The sequence below is a fragment of the Erpetoichthys calabaricus genome, chromosome 4 (assembly GCF_900747795.2).
Source record: "Erpetoichthys calabaricus chromosome 4, fErpCal1.3, whole genome shotgun sequence".
In the NCBI taxonomy this organism is placed as follows: Eukaryota; Metazoa; Chordata; class Cladistia; order Polypteriformes; family Polypteridae; genus Erpetoichthys; species Erpetoichthys calabaricus.
The window spans coordinates 19,560,389-19,580,920 of record NC_041397.2 but is presented as its reverse complement, the minus strand read 5'-3'; the positions used below and the strand labels follow the sequence as shown (position 1 = coordinate 19,580,920).

Here is a 20,532-nt window from a genome sequence, read left to right as displayed (position 1 = left end):
CCTTTTTAGATTATGCATGCATTATATATACTGTATTGTTTAGGCCACAATATTGGTAACTGGTCAAAATAAAAGTAATACACAGGGAAGAGAAAACAATCACAGTGGCCGATGAGTGAAGGAATCTTCACCACCAGGCAGTAGAGTTGGTAAGAAATCTGTCTATGTGTTAGAGCCATAGATTTAACAATAGTAACATACAGTAGAGTAGACGGTACAATATATAATATTTCACATTATCCCAATGTGTTGTGCAACCACAGCAATGCCGCACAGTAACTACCATCGTAAGCATAAGTAATATTATTTATTTAAACAAAACAGCACACAGTTTGAGGGATTTATTTATGAAAAAGAATAACCATAATGTATGACCTAACGACTAGGGTGCTGCCTGTTAAATAACAAGGCTGCCAATTCAATCAGCAGTAAAAGATATGTTTATAAATTATATATAAATTGTGGCACATTTTAGAGCACAAATGAAAGTAAAAGTAGTAAAAAAATGTATTTCCATGTGAAAAAATAAAAAAGAAACTTAGAATCAGTGTTTGGCTTACCAGCTGAAGTCCTGTGACTATGAGAATCTTAACTTTCTCGTATACGAAATATAGGGAAAGTATTGTAATTGTCCAAAAATACGACCTCGAGATTTTGATGAATCTCGACATGTTAGACCTCCCTGAGTCCGATTTACTTTCTCGTAGAGAAATTATTGTAATCGTCCAAAAATTCGATTTCGAGATTTGGATGAATCTCGACATTTTAGACCTCCCTGAGTCCGATTTACTTTCTCGTAGAGAAATTATTGTAATCGTCCAAAAAATTTGATTTTGAGATTTGGATGAATCTCGACATTTTAGACCTCCCTGAGTCCGATTTACTTTCTCGTAGAGAAATTATTATAATCGTCCAAAAATTCGATTTCGAGATTTGGATGAATCTCGACATTTTAGACCTCCCTGAGTCCAAAAATACCTTTTTTGGAATTATGTCTGTGTGTCTGTCTGTGTGTCACTTAGGTCAACCAAATTTTGCATACAATTATTAGGTACAAAACTTTATTACAGCTAACCGGAAGTGGTACTTCACCTTTTATTCATGCAGATGCAGAGTCTGATTTATTCAACTTTACTTTTGTAATAACTGTTCAATATATTATTAATTTGATTTGATTTGTTATTGATGGCTCTTTAATGTACATAATATAAAAATATAATCATTGTGTTTAGGTTTACTACTCAAATATCCATCTCCATATCTGAGTATACGAGAAAGTCAAGGGGAGAGCACTCCTGATTTTTTAATTTTTATTTTTAGCCTAGAAGTTGCCTTTTACCGACAGTAGTTTTCCTTTTGTGGCCACCAGGGGGCACACCCCAAACCCGACACAGCCAGACACCAGGCACAAGTCCAGCAACACACCGGCTTTATTTTCCGCTGTAGGAAACCCTTTACTTCTTCCCCCAGCTGCACAGCACAGTACAAAAGCACCAGTAACAACAATAAAGCACTTTCTTTCTTTCATTCTCTGTCTTCCTTCTGCCTCCACTCCTCCTCTGCCGAGTTTCGTCCCTCTTCCTCCCAACTCTGGCTCCTTGAGTAGTGGCAGTGGGCTCCTTTTATCCTGAACCAGGGTGTACCTCCAGTGCCCATTAGAATTATCTGGAAATACTTCTGGGTGAGGTGGAAACCTAACACAGAAGGACTCTGAAGCCCCTGCAACAACCCCTGATGGCGCCCACAGAACCCAACAGGGATGTACCAAACTCCAACTCCCATGAAGCCCTTGTGGGATTCTGTGGTACTTCAACAACCCAGGGGTCCTGCTTTCTAGCATTCTGGGGAAGATAATGCCCTGAGCACACTCTCTCAGCCGGTCCTTCCTTTGTGGAGGTGTCCCAGCAGGGCACGGGCCCCGGCTCTCTGCCACACTTATTATCAATACACACAGCAGACCTTATTGAACTCAATTCAAGAAATCGTATGGAGGTTTTTGCATTCCACTATACTTGTCTATGCTATATTGCACTTTATATGTTCAGATGCGTGTGATATAACTAATTGAGGAGAATGATTTCAATTTTACTATTCTTTACTTGATAGGTGTGTTTATGTGTGTAATAAACACATATGTACTTTATATGTCTATGTAATATGTATAAAAGTCCAATCCCCCTGGTGCAGGTTTTTTGATGAGGACATTGTGTTCTGTAGCACCAGAAAAAAGGAAGTGAAAGAATAGAGAAGGGCTTTTGAAGATAGAGGGTTGAAGAAAAATAGGTACAGGAAAGACAGGATATATGAAGCTTAATGAGGATCAGTATTCAGAAGTTAACCTACAGGGAGAGATACTGAAAGAGTGGAGAAGTTGAAATGTCAAGGATCCATAGAGTGCAGCGTGGATGAGATAATTGGAAGAAGGTATTAGAAGTCTGCCTGGGATTGGTTCCCTGCCTTGTGCCCTGTGTTGGCTGGGATTGGCTCCAGCAGACCCCCGTGACCCTTTGTTCGGATTCAGCGGGTTGGAAAATGGATGGATGGAGGTATTAGAAGTGTTGTGTTATTAAAGAATTAGGGACGAGGTTAAAGGTCAGGTTTTTAAGACAATGGTAATACTGGCAATGATGTATGGAGCTGAGCCATGGCCAGTAAAGGGAATGCAGGAGAAGAAGTTGGATGTGGCAGAAATGAGAACATGTGGGGTTACAAAAATGGACAGAATAAGAAGTGAGACAATCAGAGGTACAACAAAAGTGGGAGAGAAATCCACGAAAGAAAAAGAAATTAGGTTGCAGTGGTATAGATATATGATGAGGAGAGACCATGAATATGATGGGCAAAAGAGTGATGGGAATGGACATACAGGGGAAGAGAAAGTGAGTGAGGAACAAAGTGGAGGTGAATGGATAAAATAAAAGAAGATCTGAAGGAAACGGTCTGACTAGGGAGGAGGTGCAGGACCACATTTGATAGAACACATCGGACCCCACATAGAAGTAGGAAAAGATGAAGAAGAGGAAGAACAACAACATTTATTTCTGTAGCTCATTTTCATACAAAGAATGTATTGTAGTTCAAAGTGCTTTACAAGATGTCAAAAAGGAAGTTACAAGAAAAGAAAAAAGATTAGGTAAGAATATCAATGAATAAGCAACAAAGACAAAATAAATCAAGAAACCCATAAGATTTGATAAAGTATAGATACGGTATATACTCACGTATAAGTCGGGGTCTTGAAACCTGAAAAACCAATCATAAAATCAGACCGCAAATTTTACGCCCGTTCAAAAATACAACACTTATATATATTTTTTTTACATCTTCTGGCTTCCTCCAACCTCGCATCAGTTTCTCAGACACATCAAATTTTGTTGCAGCAGCAAGTTACCAATTTCTTTCGCCACTTCAATGACGTTTAATTTAAAATCAGCTTCATATTTTCTTGTGATCGAACACTCCATCGTAGATAAGGGATGCTCTTACGATAAAGGGTGTGAGATACAAACAACACAAATCAGTGCAAACGTTGTTTCGGAATAGTTCAGGTATTACCGTGTGGTCACATAGGCACAATAGAGAAAGTGAAAAAGAGGTTAGGAGCACACGATGATAGATAGATAGATAGATAGATAGATAGATAGATAGATAGATAGATAGATAGATAGATAGATAGATAGATAGATAGATAGATAGATAGATAGATAGATAGATAGATAGATACTTTATTAATCCCAAGGGGAAATTCACATACTCCAGCAGCAGCATACTGATACAGCGCATTGCCATACCGACATAGAAAATAAAAGGCAGTGGGCTCCGTGGTTATTCTCTCAGGTGGGTGTTAGCATATCATAATCTCTTGGACCAATCGCAAGAGTTTTCCACATTCAACTTATACAACCGACATTATAAAATACCGGAAATTATACGTTAAAATCAAGTCCCAACTTATCCGCAGGAGAACTTATCCGCAAGTATATTCGGTAATTAATAGAAGAGTAGCATCCTTATATACAATATCATATTGTAAATCTCTAAAGATGAGTTCAGTGATAAGGTCAGATTGCCAAGAAAAAGAAGAAGAAGAGGTGTGTTTATGTGTGTTAAGTATGAGTGTTATTATTATATGTTGTTATTATCCAGTTAATAAAAGAGCAAGTGTCTGTGTGTCTGTGTATCTGTGAGGAAGTGTTAAAACAAAAAAAAAATTGATAATAAAAATACCAAATAAGAGCATTGGCCTTATAGGCCTATTCTATTGGCTGACAGTGTTGAGTGTTGTATTTTGCCATTCATGCAAATTTGGGGAGTGTAGGAGTGTATATATATACAGTATATACTGTGTATATATATATATATATATATATATATATATATATATATATATTGTGGAAGACAGCCCAGACACAGACAGGTAGACATGTTTAAAAGCACCACCACACGTTTATTTACACAAGTGCACACAACCCCCAAAACTCCCCCAAAGTCCAGGCCTTCTTGCCAATGCCTCTCCTTTTCTGGTCCGCCTCCTATCCTCTCCTCCAAGACCTTGTCTCTCGTCCTCCCGACTCTAGCTATCGAATGGAGGGAGGCGGCCCCTTTTATCCCCACCCGGACGTGCTCCAGGTACCTCACAATTAGCTTCCACCCCAGTGTGGCTGGAGTACCGGCTGTGCACCCGGAAGCACTCCAGGTGTCCCTGGTCTTCTTTCCTCCAGCACTTCACAGGTGTGGCGGAAGTGCTGAGGGCTCGGCTCCACAGGCATCGGGGCGTCCCCTGATGGTGACTATGGGCCCCTATAGGGTTGAGCTTCCAAGCTCAGTTCCCATGGTCCCCAAAGCAACCAGGGCGGTCACCCCATCATGGTCTGGAGGAGGCGTAAGCCCTCCTCCGGTCCTTCCGGGCATCCCGGCTGGGTGCCACCCCCAGCCACTTACCACAATATATACGTACACTGTATATGTAACGGATTTTAAACAGATTGAGCTCTTCGTGTAATTATTCATTGGAAAAGTTTAAGTTTGATGAAAGTAGGTTCCTCTGGCAGTGTAAGACAGAAAATAAACTTCCCATTCCCATTCCCATGAATATGTCACACAGTAGCTAAGTCAGTGATGGTGAGTGGGCTGGCATCCTCATGAGGTTTGTTTTTCAATCCTTATATATTATGTCACACTGCCTTCCCTGTAAAGCTTTTTTCCCTAAACTCATAAAGGGGTTATAATTTATAACTAAAAATGAACATTTTTTTAATGCTTGTTTTTGATCTCAAAAAAATATTTTTTTCTTTTGGTTCCCTTTATTTAGATTTGGTGTCTTGGAAATGAAAGCCGCTACCATATTAACAAGACCGTAGATGGCTCAACGTTTTCTGTGGTCATTCCCAGTCTGTCTCCGGGAATTCGTTACAGTGTGGAAGTGGCCGCCAGCACTGATGCAGGTCTAGGCGTGAAGAGTGAATCCCGGTTTATCCAGCTTGGTGAGTAATGGATTCAGATGCATTTAGGAATCTCTCTCTTCTTCCATGCATTACTTATTTTTTCTTTTTTTACTGAACACGAACTGTTCTGCTTAAGAGCATCAACAAAAGAGGCTGAATTAGTTTAATCAAGGATGATTCTACAGATGTTATTATAAATGTCAGGATTGTTACTTCAGATCCATTGTGACCTGCGAGAGCCTGTCCTGGCAAATGCAGCTGTGTAACTACAGGCTTGTGTCTATGATTATGTCGGCATCTTCACAAAAGTTTTTGTTTTTTTTCTTTTCACACTGACACATGTACAGTATCTCCTCCAGTTCAGTGTTATTTTTTGTGGCTGTAGGAGAGCCGTATTTTTCCTACAGAGAGCTGACTTTGTGTTTTTTCTCTTTTGGCTTGTAAGGGCAGCACTGGGATTGAAGTGATTAACTCCTTTACTGCTTGATCAATATATAATTTTTGCATTTAATCCATGCAGTTTATTTGTTTTTAATGTACTGGTCATCAATTATAACTATAGAAAATAACGATTCCTAAAAAGCCATTGAAATCTGTGGCATCATTTAGTAAAACTGTATTACTAACAATGCAATCACTCAGGCATATTATTTTACTGTACAGTCTTTATTATTTCTTTCACTGTAATTCATCCTGTCTTGCCCATTCATCTGTCTTCTGAGCAAATTAATCCAGTTCAGGGTTATGGGTGTCACAACCTAACATGACAGAACTGGGTGAGGAGAAAGAATCAAGATAAGTCAGATGACAGCCCATCGTAGTGCCTACTGACACAAGACACACACACATATTAGAACATCAGAACAATTTAGACGGGGACAAGCCATTCAGCCCAACAAAGCTCACCAGTCCTACCCACTTAATTCTTCTAAAATAACATCATGCCGAGTTTTGCAAGACCCTAAAGTTCTACTGTCTACCACGCTACTTGGTCACTTATTCCAAGTGTCTGTGGTTCTCTGTGTGAAAAGTAACTTCCTAATGTTTGTGTGAAATTTACCCTTCACAAGTTTCCAACTGTGTCCCCGTGTTCTTGATGACCTCATTTTAAAATCACAGTGTCGATCTACTGGACTAATTCCCTTCATAATTTTAAGCACTTCACTTGTGTCTCCTCTTGAACTTCTTTTACTTAAACTGTAAACGCTCATCTCTTTAAATCTTTCCTCATAACTCATCCACTGTAGCCCTGGACTTCTCTGGTCTTTTTCTAGTGCTGCTATGTTCTTTTTGTAGCCTGGAGACTAAAACTGCACACAGTACTCCAGATGAGGCCTCACCAGTGTGTTATAAAGACTTCAGCAGAACCTCTGTGAACTTGTGCTCCACACATCAAGGCGCTATATAACCTGACTTTCTGTTAGCCTTCTTAATGGCTTCTGACCACTAACAGTTGATATTGTAGTGTCCGCTATGATTCCTAAGTCCTTCTCATAAGGTGTACTTTCCGAGTACCACTTCTGGTTAGCGGAAATAGCTCAAACGTTGATAGAAATTTGCATTTTCTACCTTAATACTTGTAAGTAAAGTTGAATAAATTTGCCGCTGCAGCTGCATCGATAAAAAAATAATTGAATATGTGTTCAGGTATCGCTTCCCGGGTCCTCGCTGCGTGGAGTTTGCATGTTCTCTCCGTGTCTGCGTGGGTTTCCTCCGGGCACTCCGGTTTCCTCCCACAGTCCAAAGACATGCAGGTTAGGTGGATTGGCTATTCCAAATTGGCCCTAGTGTGTGCTTGGTGTGTGGGTGTGTTTGTGTGTGTCCTGCGGTGGGTTGGCACCCTGCCCAGGTTTGGTTCCTGCCTTGTGCCCTGTGTTGGCTGGGATTGGCTCCAGCAGACCCCCGTGACCCTGTATTCGGATTCAGCGGGTTGGCAAATGGATGTGTTCAGGTAAAGTACCACTTCCGGTTGATGGATTTGGCCCAAAGGTTAATACACATCTACCATTTTGATGTAACAACCACATGCCAAATTTCATCCATCTATCTCGTTACGTTTTTGAGTTATCGTGTTTACACACAGACATAATTCCAAAGGGAGGTCTAAAATGTCAACATTCATCAAATTTTTTCATGATTACTACACTTTCTCTATACTTCATATACAAGAAAGTTAAAATGTAATGTTTAAAAAATGTGAACTACAATTATTTAACAATCGTATGCCAATCTTTCCATCACTTGGAGTTAGAATCTGCTGTCCATGGAAGCAAATTTAGCCACGTGATATTATAAAACGATATGTAAAAACTTTTGTGTCCAATACTAGTAGCATTCTGTTATCACATTTAATTTTGAATATGGTGTACTGTTATTAAAATCGTAATAAAACCGATAACAAACTCTGTGAAGTGACTCGAAAATGTAAAAATGCTCCAGCTTTCACACCAAATGCACCTGAATGTTTCTGTAGGCCGACATCTTCTTACTTGTTGATCTTTGTTAACTGCTTTATGAAGAGTTTAAAATCTTTGTTTTTCTACCGTACAGTGTAAATTGAATATTAGATAAAACCCCTCCAAGCCACTTCAGTAGATAGGTGGCAACATGACAGTAAATAAGTTCAACCACAAAAAAAATAATTTTAACATTTCTTGTACCACTATTACATTGTGTTGAGACAAGGTGTCTAACACTTTCTTTTTTTATAAATTATAAGAGTTTACACTAACCCAATTGGAAAAAAAATCCCTGGTTTATAATGTGATACACGCAAGAAGCACAGACATATTGGGTAATTTTTTAAAAATTCCATTTAAAGGATGAGGAGATTGAAGCCTTTAGCCACACAATAGTTTGTCTAGCTGAGACACTCTACATACTCACATTTTTGTCCCTCTGTAAAATTCTAAAGTAAACCCGAATATCCCTAAAATCAATAAACCTAAGGCATGTACAGGAAAGTAAAAGTGTAATGTTTAATAAATTTGAACTACAATTTGCCTAACAATCGCATGCCAATCTTTCCATCACTTGGAGTTAGAATCTGCTGTCCATGGAAGTAAATTCAGCCACATGATATTGTAAAACGGTATTTAAAAACCTTTGTGTCCAATAGTAGTATCATTCTGTTATAACGTTTAATTTTGAATACGGTGCACTGTTACAAAAATATGTGATAAATAAAACCGATAACAAACTCTATGAAGTGACTAGAAAATGTAAAAATGCTCCAGCTTTCACACCAGCTAACCAAGTCTCCAAATGCTCCTGAATGTTTCTGCAGGCCGATATCTTCTTACTTACTTGCTGATCTTTGTTAACTGCTTCATGAAGAGTTTAAACTTGCCTAGAGTCTAATCTTTGTTCTTCTACCATAAAGCGTAAATTGAATATTAGATAAAAACCCTCCGTGCCAGTTCAGTAGATAGGTGGTAACATGACAGTAAGTAAGTTCAACCACAGAAAAATAACTTTAACATTTCTTGTACCACTACTACATTGTGCTGAGACAAGGTGTCTAACACTTTCTTTTTTTACAAATATTAAAAATGTACACCAAACCAATTGAGGAAAAAAAATCCCTGGTTTATAATATGATACACGCAAGAAGCACAGACATATTAGAAATTGTTTTAAAAATTCCATTTTAAGGATGAGGAGATTGAAGCCTTTAGCCACACAATAGTTTGTCTAGCCATGACACTCTACATACTCACATTTTTGTCCCTCTGTAAAATTCTAAAGTAAACCCGAATATCCCTAAAATCAATAAACCTAAGGCATGTACAGGAAAGTAAAAGTGTAATGTTTAATAAATTTGAACTACAATTTGTCTAACAATCGCATGCCAATCTTTCCATCACTTGGAGTTAGAATCTGCTGTCCATGGAAGTAAATTCAGCCACATGATATTATAAAACGGTATTTAAAAACCTTTGTGTCCAATAGTAGTATCATTCTGTTATCACGTTCATTTTTGAATACGGTGCACTGTTACAAAAATATGTGATAAATAAAACCGATAACAAACTCTATGAAGTGACTAGAAAATGTAAAAATGCTCCAGCTTTCACACCAGCTAACCAAGTCTCCAAACGCACCTGAATGTTTCTGCAGGCCGATATCTTCTTACTTACTTGCTGATCTTTGTTAACAGCTTTATGAAGAGTTTAAAATTGCCCGGAGTCTAATCTTTGTTCTTCTACTATACAGCGTAAATTGAATATTAGATAAAAACCCTCCGTGCCAGTTCAGTAGACAGGTGGTAACATGACAGTAAATAAGTTCAACCACAGAAAACTAACTTTAACATTTCTTGTACCACTACTACATTGTGCTGAGACAAGGTGTCTAACACTTTCTTTTTTTACAAATTATATTAAACCGAATTGGAAAAAAATCCCTGGTTTATAATATGATACACTCAAAAAGCATGGACATATTAGATATTGTTTTAAAAATTCCATTTTAAGGACGAGGAGATTTAAACCTTTAGCAGCACAATAGTTTGTCTAACTGAGATGCTCTACATACTCACATTTTTGTCCCTCTATAAAATCTTAAAGTTAACCCGAATATCCCTAAAATCAATAAACCTAAGGCATGGAGCCGACTGTGAGAGAGAGTCAGGAATAAAGGCTTATTTGGCAAACTTCCCTGGCCATGTTCTCTGTCGGTGACCAGATAAAAGGAAATCGTTTGTAGGGGAATGGAGAAAGCAAAAATGAGGTCAACAACAACAAAATAAAAATCTGCAGCAATGTTTCCAATTTATAGAGGGATAACAAAAAAAACCTTTAGTAAGGCACTCAGAATCTGCATCAGAGATCATAAAGCAGCGTGCATTTACATTTCATCTACTTTGTAAAGGTTTAAACAAAGCTCTAGTTCTGTAGCAGACGGCTGAGTCAGCGGTGGGACTGAACCCACAAGCCTGTAGTGTGAAGTCCAATGCCATCACACTGCACCCATCTGGTCAGAAATATCAATGAAGCTACTACAGTATGTTGTTGTTTTGTAGGAGTTGATTCGTTGATTCATATTTTTGCAGTGGTTAAGGCTTTGGACTTCAGTCCCTGAAGTTTTGAGTTCATATCCCACTGCTGACACTGTGTGACTAGTGTGGAAGGTCAGCCCGACCCAGACAGACACACAGACTCACAAGTCCAAGAACACACACATTTATTATTCTTTTTTCCTGCACAGCACACACAGTGCCCAAATGCCCAACAAGGCTCAGTCCTTTACACTTCTTTTCTTTTGTCTTTTCCTGCCGCCTCTTCTCCTCTCCCGCAAGCTCAGTCCTCTGCTTCCCGACTCTGGCTCCCCAAATGGAGTGTGGGGCTCCCTTTTATACTGCACCTGGAAGTGCTCCAGGTGCTCCCTGATCAACTTCCGGCAGCAGTTCCGGCAGGTGTGGCGAAAGTGCTGCATTGGAATCGGCTCCTCTTCTGGCAGCACTTCTGGGTGTGGCGGAAGTGCTGCATGCCAAGGCTCCGGAGCTGTCCAGATGCCCCCTGTCAGTGGCCATGAGCCCCAGCAGGGTCGAGCTTCTAAGCTCCAAGTCCGTGGGGGGCTGCTCTCTCATGTACCGGGGGAGGTACTGCAGTTGACATACCCTCTCCCACGGTCCTCTATTCAAAGGGGCGTCCCAACTGGGCAAGGATTCTGGCCGTCTGTCACACCAAGAGCAAGTCACGTCACCTGCCTGTGCACCAATCAGAAGTGGAAGGAATGGATTCATGGAATATTGCATAGTTTACTGTCAAAGGTTCGATCCCTGAGAGGGGAGCAGTAGAGTGTGTACGCCTGATGAGCTCAAATGAGGGCGAAACACGTGTTGCGTACTCTTTGCATTATTTGACAGTAAACTATGCAACATTCCATGATCTGCTTCTTGCAACTGAAGAGGGCACCGTGGCAAATATTTGCCGAATGGCAGACCAACCACAAGCGTTAGCTGGTAGGTAACTACCCACACAATTCAGGTCAGGACTCAGACTATGAATGCAATGAATGTATATATATATATATATATAATTGCTGCGCATGTCACATTTAACGACTGAATGCCAACCGTCCAGCACAGTCATGCTTGTCCCTTTTTGTGACAGCCAATAGTGTGCTGCCTGAGAGAGCCCATGCTCTGTGAAGCATTAACAGGTATGGCGAGTCTCATCTGTAATCTCTGCCCTTCTTCTTCTTTTTTATATTCTGTTGTGGCATGTAAAACACAAGACATCAGACAGACAAGCTTTTCTTCTGTTTGTGAGGTCCAAAACACCTGCATTCTATGCACTGCACTTCCGGATGAGCATTCATTGGTTGTCAGCACTCATGTGCACACAGCCCATCCCTATGAATAAACACAAAATCTCATCTATTTGATTTTGTCGAAGTGAGTCATAGACTAGCTGGAGTTAAGTCGCTGGACGTAGAAAAACCTCACACTGTTCAGTGTGGTGGATGCTATAATCAGCGCCTTCTCCCAACTTCCTCCTCTCTCTCACACACAAAGTTGTTTGCACAATTTTCAGTATCTGTTCACTGAAAGGACTGAGGGTATTTTTCTTTTTGGTCAAGACTTCAAATATCTGTGAATCTGTATAAAAAGAAATAAAGAGAAGCTTTGTTGAAAGACACTATGTTAAAGAAAGAAAGAAAGAAAGAAAGAAAGAAAGAAAGAAAGAAAGAAAGAAAGAAAGAAAGAAAGAAAGAAAGAAAGAAAGAAAGAAAGAAAGAAAGAAAGAAAGAAAGAAAAAGATGAGCATAATACGTGTGTTTAATGTGAAAGATGCTGTTTCAGAAACATCTGCTATCTGTGTATTGCCTTTAATGAGGAATACTATTGCCAAGTGATTTACAACATAATCTAACGTAAATCTAAACAAAGAAAGACTCAGTTGTTCACTGGAGAGTTCAAACATGAGCACAGCTAATGCTTAAACTTCTGTTTGGAAGACACGAATGTCAGTAAAAGGTGTCACAGAGGCCTACGGTACATGAAGGAGGCTAATTAGACAGGGAGTCCTTTTTTCAGGGATCAATTAGCAGCTGTTGCTTCGAGTACATGTAGCGACTGTGACCTCCAAGTCCTTACTTGCACATCTCTGTCTTTGGTTGCTTCAGGCAAGCTGGTCACTTGTTTTAAAGCCAGCATCTGTTCACTTTGGCAAGTCATTGAAGAAGTGGTAGGCTGCAGAAATGTTGGCGTTTATTGTAGTTTTAAATTAAAATCAAAGCTACACTTTTCTGCTTTTATTCTATCAGAAATGACATGGTTCTGTAGACTACATTGCAGCTTTGAAGTGAACTGAAGTGATTTTAAATTGATGCAGCCGGTGGCCCAGTGGTCACTGCTGATGTCTTGCATCTCCGGGGATCCAGATTCGATGTCCAGTTTGGCCACATGTGTTGTTTGAATTCTCTTAGTTGGAAGCATGAGTGTCTTCCCTATGTCTTATAAGTGCTTATGTTATATTAATGGGTGACACCCAGGATGAATGCCCCATGACAGACTTGTACTCCTGTCCTGGGTTGGTTCCCGAAATTGAAGCAATGAAATGAAAACCAAAGGACATTCTCCCCAGATGCACCGTGGCTTGTCAATGTGCATTTTTGCAAATTTCAGTCTGGCTTTTTAATGTTTTCTTTCAATAGTGGGCAGAGTGGTGGCTCTGAGGTTAGGCGTCTACACTGGCAATCGGAAGGTTGCCAGTTCAAATCCCATAAATGGCAGAGGTGATTCCACTCTATTGGGCCCTTAACCTGCAATTGCTCCGTCCTGGGTATGACGTTACCCTGCATCCTGCCCTGCAAGCAGATCTTCCAACTTGCAAGATAAACTTGGGAGTTGGTGGCAGGATTGGCACTCCTGCCACTGTAAAAAACCTCACACTGTTCCAGTGTGGTGTTGAGGTGGGTGAAGGTGGTTTGTCATGTGGTGGATGCGGCAACAAACTGTAATAAGCGCATGCTCCCAGCTTCTCTCTCTCTTTCAACCTCCTGTGCCTTCTTCTATTGAGCTCTCTGTCATGTAGAAGGTGCAATGGACCAATGGACTTTGACCTTGAAGTTCAGCTGTTATCTCTTTGGAAGTTATCCTTGGCCTTTTTTCTGTCATTCTCACTATGCCTTCTGCCCATTTTCCTTTTCTAGCCATGTCCAGGGAGGTTGACTACAGTCCCATGGAAAATAACCTTCTTCAGAATATTTGTAACTGTTGTCACAGGAACATCAAGCTGCTTGGATATGGTCTTCTAGCCTTTGTCTTTAATTTGCTTGTTTGTGATTTTCTTTCTGATTTCCTCAGAAAGCTCCATCTTTTGCTTTCTCTGGTCCATGTTCAGCAGCAGAGTGATGATTTTTCTCCATTTAAATAGGTTGAATGACTAATTGCACGATTGGAGACATGTCTGATACTAATTAAAGAAAACAGCTAGACACTCGAATCCAGTTATTTATGATCCTTTCTAATGGTACCAGTAAATGTGTCCAGGCCCTTTTAGAAGATCTTTGTAGAATAAGCCATACTTGATCTCTTGTCACACTTGCTTTGTTTTACTCGATGACATATCAAAGGCATGCAGGTATACCGGGGACAATTGCTTTTCACTTAATCAATTTTCAGGAGGCTTTAAGGTCTGTCCATGTTCCAATTGCTACAAGATGTTTATAACTCTCTTTTTTTTTATCTTTTCTGTTTCATTAGATTCCTTAGGAAGAATCACGGACAATAATGAACGGTCCACAAGTACCTTGACACAGCAGATCTCGGATGTGGTGAAGCAGCCGGCCTTTATTGCCGGGATTGGAGCCGCTTGCTGGATTATTTTGATGGTCTTCAGCATTTGGTTGTACAGACACAGAAAGAAAAGAAGTGGCCTCAGCAGCAGCTATACCGGGATTCGAAAAGGTTAACATTTTTACTTTAGATGACAGCCGTGTATCACATTTGCTGATGGCATTAAACCCATCACTGCCATATTTTTTTTGTGCATCTAAAATTTGTCTCTTTCGCTTAGGCATTGAGAGATGTTATTATAGATACCATCTGAAGTAATACCAGGCTACACACAAGCACTTTTAAAGATCAATTATATCTAAAAAGCAACATAACAATTATGGTGATTACCTACTTAGCGCCTAATTGTGTGCTTTTTTTTTAACTTTGCATAATTAGAATCTAAATACCGGATAAAACACCAGTGAAAAGATGCATACAAATTTGACCGTCTCGGGACCTACTGACCGTACTAAAAAGGCAATCATGAGAATATGCTCAGCATATAAATATTCTACACGGTGTAATCGACTGTGTAGATGAGGATAAACAAAGCGTTTTTAGGGTTCCTACCTCAGTTTATTTTTAAAAGAAGTTTACACTTGCAGCCTTAAAACAGTTTCTTCTAATAAAAATTGTCTATTTCATACTCCAGTCCGATATACCTTTAGTTGTTTTAACAGTCAGTGTAGGAACTTCCACAGTTGAAATGGTGATCTTTTTATTCTGTTTCATGAATAAAATAAAATAAAACATTTCGTGTAACCTATTCAGTCAGTCTCTCATCATAGCGCTAAGGTTTAACTGTCAGAGCGCGAGAGACGCACTTTAAAAATCTTTATATCTCATACGCTACCGTGGCTGTTCGTTTGTCTGTCCAGGATTTTAAATCATCTGTAGCTTGCAAACTGTTAGACCTATTGACCTGAAATTTGGCACACATATACTATGTGATGTCTACTATCCGCTTTGGGGGTGATGATTGACATCCAAGGTTATTCCTCTATTTATTTTATTTTATTGTAGAATCAACTCAAGGGTGTTGCATGCGTACGCGCACCGTTCTCATCGCTACCACCTTCACCGTCACTTCCCCTACCTCTTCATATCTTAAATCATTCTTCAGGCAGATTGAAGACTTAAGTGCCCGCTTAAATGAAAAATTAAGGAAAATGTACTAAGTAATTGCAACACAAACACTGACGTAATCAGTTTTAACACGAAAAGATGCCAACGACAGAAGCGAAGAAGCGGGCCGCTAGGGTGGAGAAAAGAAGAGCAGCTCAGGAAGCAGCAAGCGCATCAACCTCTGAGCAAACGAATGCTAACCGTACAGAAAAAGAGGATGAAAACTATGAATGCTCAAGTCAAGTGTATTCGTAACGTGCAGTGCGCCATTACTGGTATTAAAATAACACGACACGTTCATTAACAAACTTATCAAGAAATAAAGAACAACAGGTACACTTAAAAACACAAATCATTCCACTCACATACGTGTTTCGTTAATAAAAAAAATAACATAAAACATTTCTTGTAGCCTATTCATTCACGCTGAGGGAAAAAGAAAACATTAAAAATGTGACCATACGCTACACTTCATTAAAATTTGAAACAAAAATAAAACAAATTAAATACACAGTAACAAATACCAAAACACATACAACATCCAAATATTATTCAAAGTATATTATTACAAAAGCACCAGACATACGCACCTTTCATCATAGCGCTCCTGTTTAACTGTAAGAGCGTGAGACGCACATGAAGTCAAAACTCGACTTGAACAAAAAACAAGAAACCATCCAACCAGAAGCCAGAAGGTTAAACCGAAAGGATTTGTGGCCACTACAGAGCAATAACGCCTGCTCATTTTCCAGTATAATAACATTATATAATTTCACATTTAGGTTATTTCACTGGTTGCTCTGAATGAAATGCCATGCCAGGCCGGGCAGCAGGCCACCATAAACATTAGTCCGGTTCTGCCTAGAGATGTTATTGTTGCTGACACATGGAAAAATCTATGGGAGGTAGATCCTCCTGCTAACTCTTTCCTGATCAGCGATCCGCCAAAACACGTGCCAGGTTTTGACCTTAACAGGCGGGACATGCTGAACCGTTACCGAACAGGGTCTGGCAGATTCGCTGCAAACTAACCTAGATGGTGGTATCGTGGCAACCCACTCTGTCCCTGTGGACAACAGAAAATCATGGCCCACATCGTTGACGACTATCCCATCCTAAAGTTCAGTGCATACAGCCCCGGTATCTGCTATTGACTTGTTGAGACAAGATAATTGCATTCGCTAAATATCAACAACATTAAATTAAATATGCATTTGGGATGTTGGAGGAAAAAATGGATCTATTTAGATGTGGGGAGAACATGCTAACATCATATAGACCACGATCAGAGTAGGATTCAGTACCAGGTCCCCATCACTGTCAGTCTGACCGAAGTGACACCTTTGATAAAATTCTATGCATTTTGATTTTTGAGTTTTGGTTCTAACAGCTATTTTATTTATTTAATTTCAATTAAGAAATAATGAAAAACATGCATACACAGTATCTACTGATATATAAATCTGTGGACTGTTAGCGACAGTTAGCTGAGCTTTATTAGAGCTGTAATTATATCTCTTTAATGTCTCGCTTTAGGCTTCACATCTGTTGAAGTGCCTCTCCCACACACAGCCTGGCTAATGTACTGGCTTTTTAAAATAATAGTCACAATTGAGGTCTTCTGTGAGGGGCTACTGTGTGCAGATTTCATTTTATTGTTGGTCCTTTTTTTTCTTTTACCGCATTTTCATTTTCATGCGATGGCAAGATCTTTTTTAGACCCCTTTAGAATGGCCTTGTGGTTCAAAATTAATGCTCAGGCTTGAAGTTGATGCTTGAATGGCTGCAGTATTAAGGACCACTGCTTCTGAGAGAGAATTGAAACTGTAGATTTTTCTTTTTTTTTTTTTTTTATAAATTTTGATAAATTGTGAATGTAGCATGAAAAGAAGCAGATGAAAGGTAACACAATAGCATTTGGCTGATAGTGATTTCTATGGTACACTTGAAAGGCAGCATGAATTGGAAATCTGCTACTAAGGTTTTCATTTTTTAACTATTGAAATAACCTAAAAAAGATAGCAGAGACAGGTAATTATATTTATTGAGCATCATGTCTCATTGAAAGTGCATGGGAGGGATGTGCAACTCATTTTCTTCTTTTGAAAAAAGATTGTATGTAATATGTGGAAAAAAAGAACCTCAGTGTTAGCATGAACAATACATGTTATGTCTACATCACTGGTGCAGAAGATTTACACGTTTAGTAAGGTAAAAGCCATCTTCTAAAGGGCATTATTATTATTATTATTATTATTATTATTATTATTATTATTATTATTATTATTATTATTATTATTATTATTATTATGGGAATGTATTATAGTTCATCAGATCAAGGAGGTCCTCCTCTGGGAGCTGGACTTTGAACCCATCCTTACTCATTATGGATTAAGTCCTCCAGGCTGGACTATTGTAATGCACTCCTCATCGGGATAACCAACAAGAGCCTTCAAAAGTTCCAACAAATCCAAAATAGTGCTGCAAGGATCCTGATGAGGGTGCGGAAATATGAGCATATTTCACAAATCCTTCGGTCACTTCATTGGCTCTCTATTCACCTCGTATTGAGTACAAACTTTGTCTGCTCACTCACCAGTGTATTCATGGAAATGCTCCACAATATCTTAAGGAACTCCTTATATTACAATCCACTACAAGAAACCTACCACCTTCGCCCACCTTATGACCAAACTTCATACAATGGGAGACCGAGTAGCCGCTGCTCCATGGCTCTGGAATGCCCTGTCAGAGAGCCTAAGAACACAGCAGATTGTGGGCTGTTTTAAAAAACAGCTAAAGACTTTTCTATTTAGGAAAGCTTATTAACAAGAATGCCACTAATTATTGTTGTTTTATCTCTGTTTTTATCTTATTATGCCTTTGTTAAATTTTTTATGTAAATTTACTAGATTTACTACGGGGCGGCACGGTGGCGCAGTGGGTAGCGCTGCTGCCTTGCAGTTAGGAGACCTGGATTCGCTTCCCGAGTCCTCCCTGCGTGGAGTTTGCATGTTCTCCCCGTATCTGCGTGGGTTTCCTCCGAGTGCTCCGGTTTCCTCCCACAGTCCAAAGACATGCAGGTTACGTGCATTGGCGATCCTAAATTGGCCCTAGTGTGTGCTTGGTGTGTGGGAGTGTGTGTGTGCGTGCCCTGCGGTAGGCTGGCGCCCTGCCCGGAGTTTGTTTCCTGCCTTGTGCCCTGTGTTGGCTGGGATTGGCTCCAGCAGACCCCCATGACCCTGTAGTTAGGATGTAGCGGGTGTCGATAATGGATGGATGGATAGATTTACTACAAATGTAAAGTGCCTTATAAATAAAATGAATTATTATTATTATTATTATTATTATTATTATTATTATTATTATTATATCATGTCTAATTCTCACTCCCCTCTGCTTACTGACTATTTTCTTGTTTTGTTTTTCAGTCCCATCATTTACTTTCACGCCTACAGGTATGTACATTTTTTATCGTTTTCCTTGAGTTGTTCTATCTTTGCATGATTTTACATTTATGATTGCTTCTTCCTACACTAGGTAGCAAAATGTGTTGAGCAAAATGGATATACCTGCTTTAAATGTTTTCACATTACAAACATTTTGATCAGGACAGGCCATTCAGCCCAATAATGCTTATCAATTCTCAATCACCTAACCCATGCAAAATATTATCAAAGGTGAAATTTGGAGATAATTAAAGTTCTACCATCCAATGTACGTCAATGCTGGGTAACTTCGCTCATGTACAGTGTCTATGTGAACAAAAAAAAATTACATTTGTGAATAGAATAGAACAAGATAGATAACCCGCTTCATCGTAAACAGGGTTGTGAGTGGGATGCATTTGGGGTGCTGGAGCCTATCCTAGCTATCATGAAGTGCAAGACAGGAACAACCTTGGACAGGGTGCCAGTCCATCGCAGGGCAAACACACACACACACCCAGACAAACCCATACGCTAGGGACAATTTAGTATCACCAATCCACCTAACCTGCATGTCTTTAGACAGCAAGAAGAAACTGGAGCACCCAGGAGAAAGTTGCTCAGACATGGGGAGAACATGCAAACTCCATGCAGGAACGACCTGGAATGCCAACCCTGGTTTCCTTACTGCAAGGTGGCAGCAGAACTACTTCTGCAACACCATGCTGCCCCCCAATAAGCAGGTTAATTAGCATAAGACAACCAGAAACATATTTGTTTGCACCAGTCAGCATGCAGAGAAATAGTATAGTCTTGCTGTTATCTTAGTATTATCTAAGGGTCCCAAAACAGTTAAGCAGTCAGTGGCACACATATGTATATCTCTATGTATATAAAATCCAACGGGTGTCTGTCTGTCTGTTCGCTTTTCACGAGAGAACAACTTAATGGATTTAAATTTAGGGTTTTCTTCTATAATTTGCTTGAACATTCCGGTTGATTTTGTGACTTCACTCATCGCACTAAGTATCATAGTTCGCTTGCAGGAGCGATATATTTGAGCTAATCCAAGACAGAGGCTGCACGGCAAGGAGAGGGAGAAGCGTGACATCAGAAGTGAGGAGCCGGGCAGGGCCCTCCTCACTCACGTACCAGCCTCAGTTCGAATCACTTTATATATATATATATATATATATATATATATATATATATATATATATATATATATATATATATATATATATATATATATACAGTATATAAAAAGGATCAGTTCCCATTCATCATTCTCTTTATAACGTACTGCGTACAAATGGTACAGAATGGCTTAATTAAACAGGCAGACAATGTCAGAAGAATGTTCACACAGAAATAATAAAGCACACAAAGATATATTTTGTTTTCTGCTATACAACATACATGCATGCATACATTCTTTTCTGACCCCAAGATCAAGTAGGATTGTTAAAGCTGACCCACATAGGCGGAGTGGTGGCTCTGAGGTTAGGGATCTACCCTGGCGATCGGAAGGTTGCCGGTTCGAATCCCGTAAATGCCAATAGGGACTCTGCTCTGTTGGGCCCTTGAGAAAGGCCCTTAACCTGCAATTGCTGAGCGCTTTGAGTAGTGAGAAAAGCGCTATATAAATGCAAAGAATTATTATTATTACATAAACTTTGTGGAATACACTCAAGATGAAACAGTAAGGTAAACAGATAAATAAGCTAATCTGTTTATTTAATAAAAG

The 20,532-nt window shown here is 39.5% G+C and overlaps 1 protein-coding gene across 4 annotated transcripts in view; it reads left to right on the top strand.

Moving 5' to 3' along the window:
• The window catches only part of robo1 (roundabout, axon guidance receptor, homolog 1 (Drosophila)), a 1,485,956-nt gene that overhangs the window by 1,393,825 nt on the left and 71,599 nt on the right, over nucleotides 1–20,532 (top strand). For all 4 annotated transcript variants that reach the window (XM_051926301.1, XM_051926302.1, XM_051926300.1 and 1 more), the window contains 3 exons: nucleotides 5,312–5,483; nucleotides 14,158–14,361; nucleotides 18,789–18,815. In XM_051926301.1, the coding sequence (XP_051782261.1) occupies nucleotides 5,312–5,483; nucleotides 14,158–14,361; nucleotides 18,789–18,815 (403 nt within the window). The remainder of the gene's footprint in view (nucleotides 1–5,311; nucleotides 5,484–14,157; nucleotides 14,362–18,788; nucleotides 18,816–20,532) is intronic.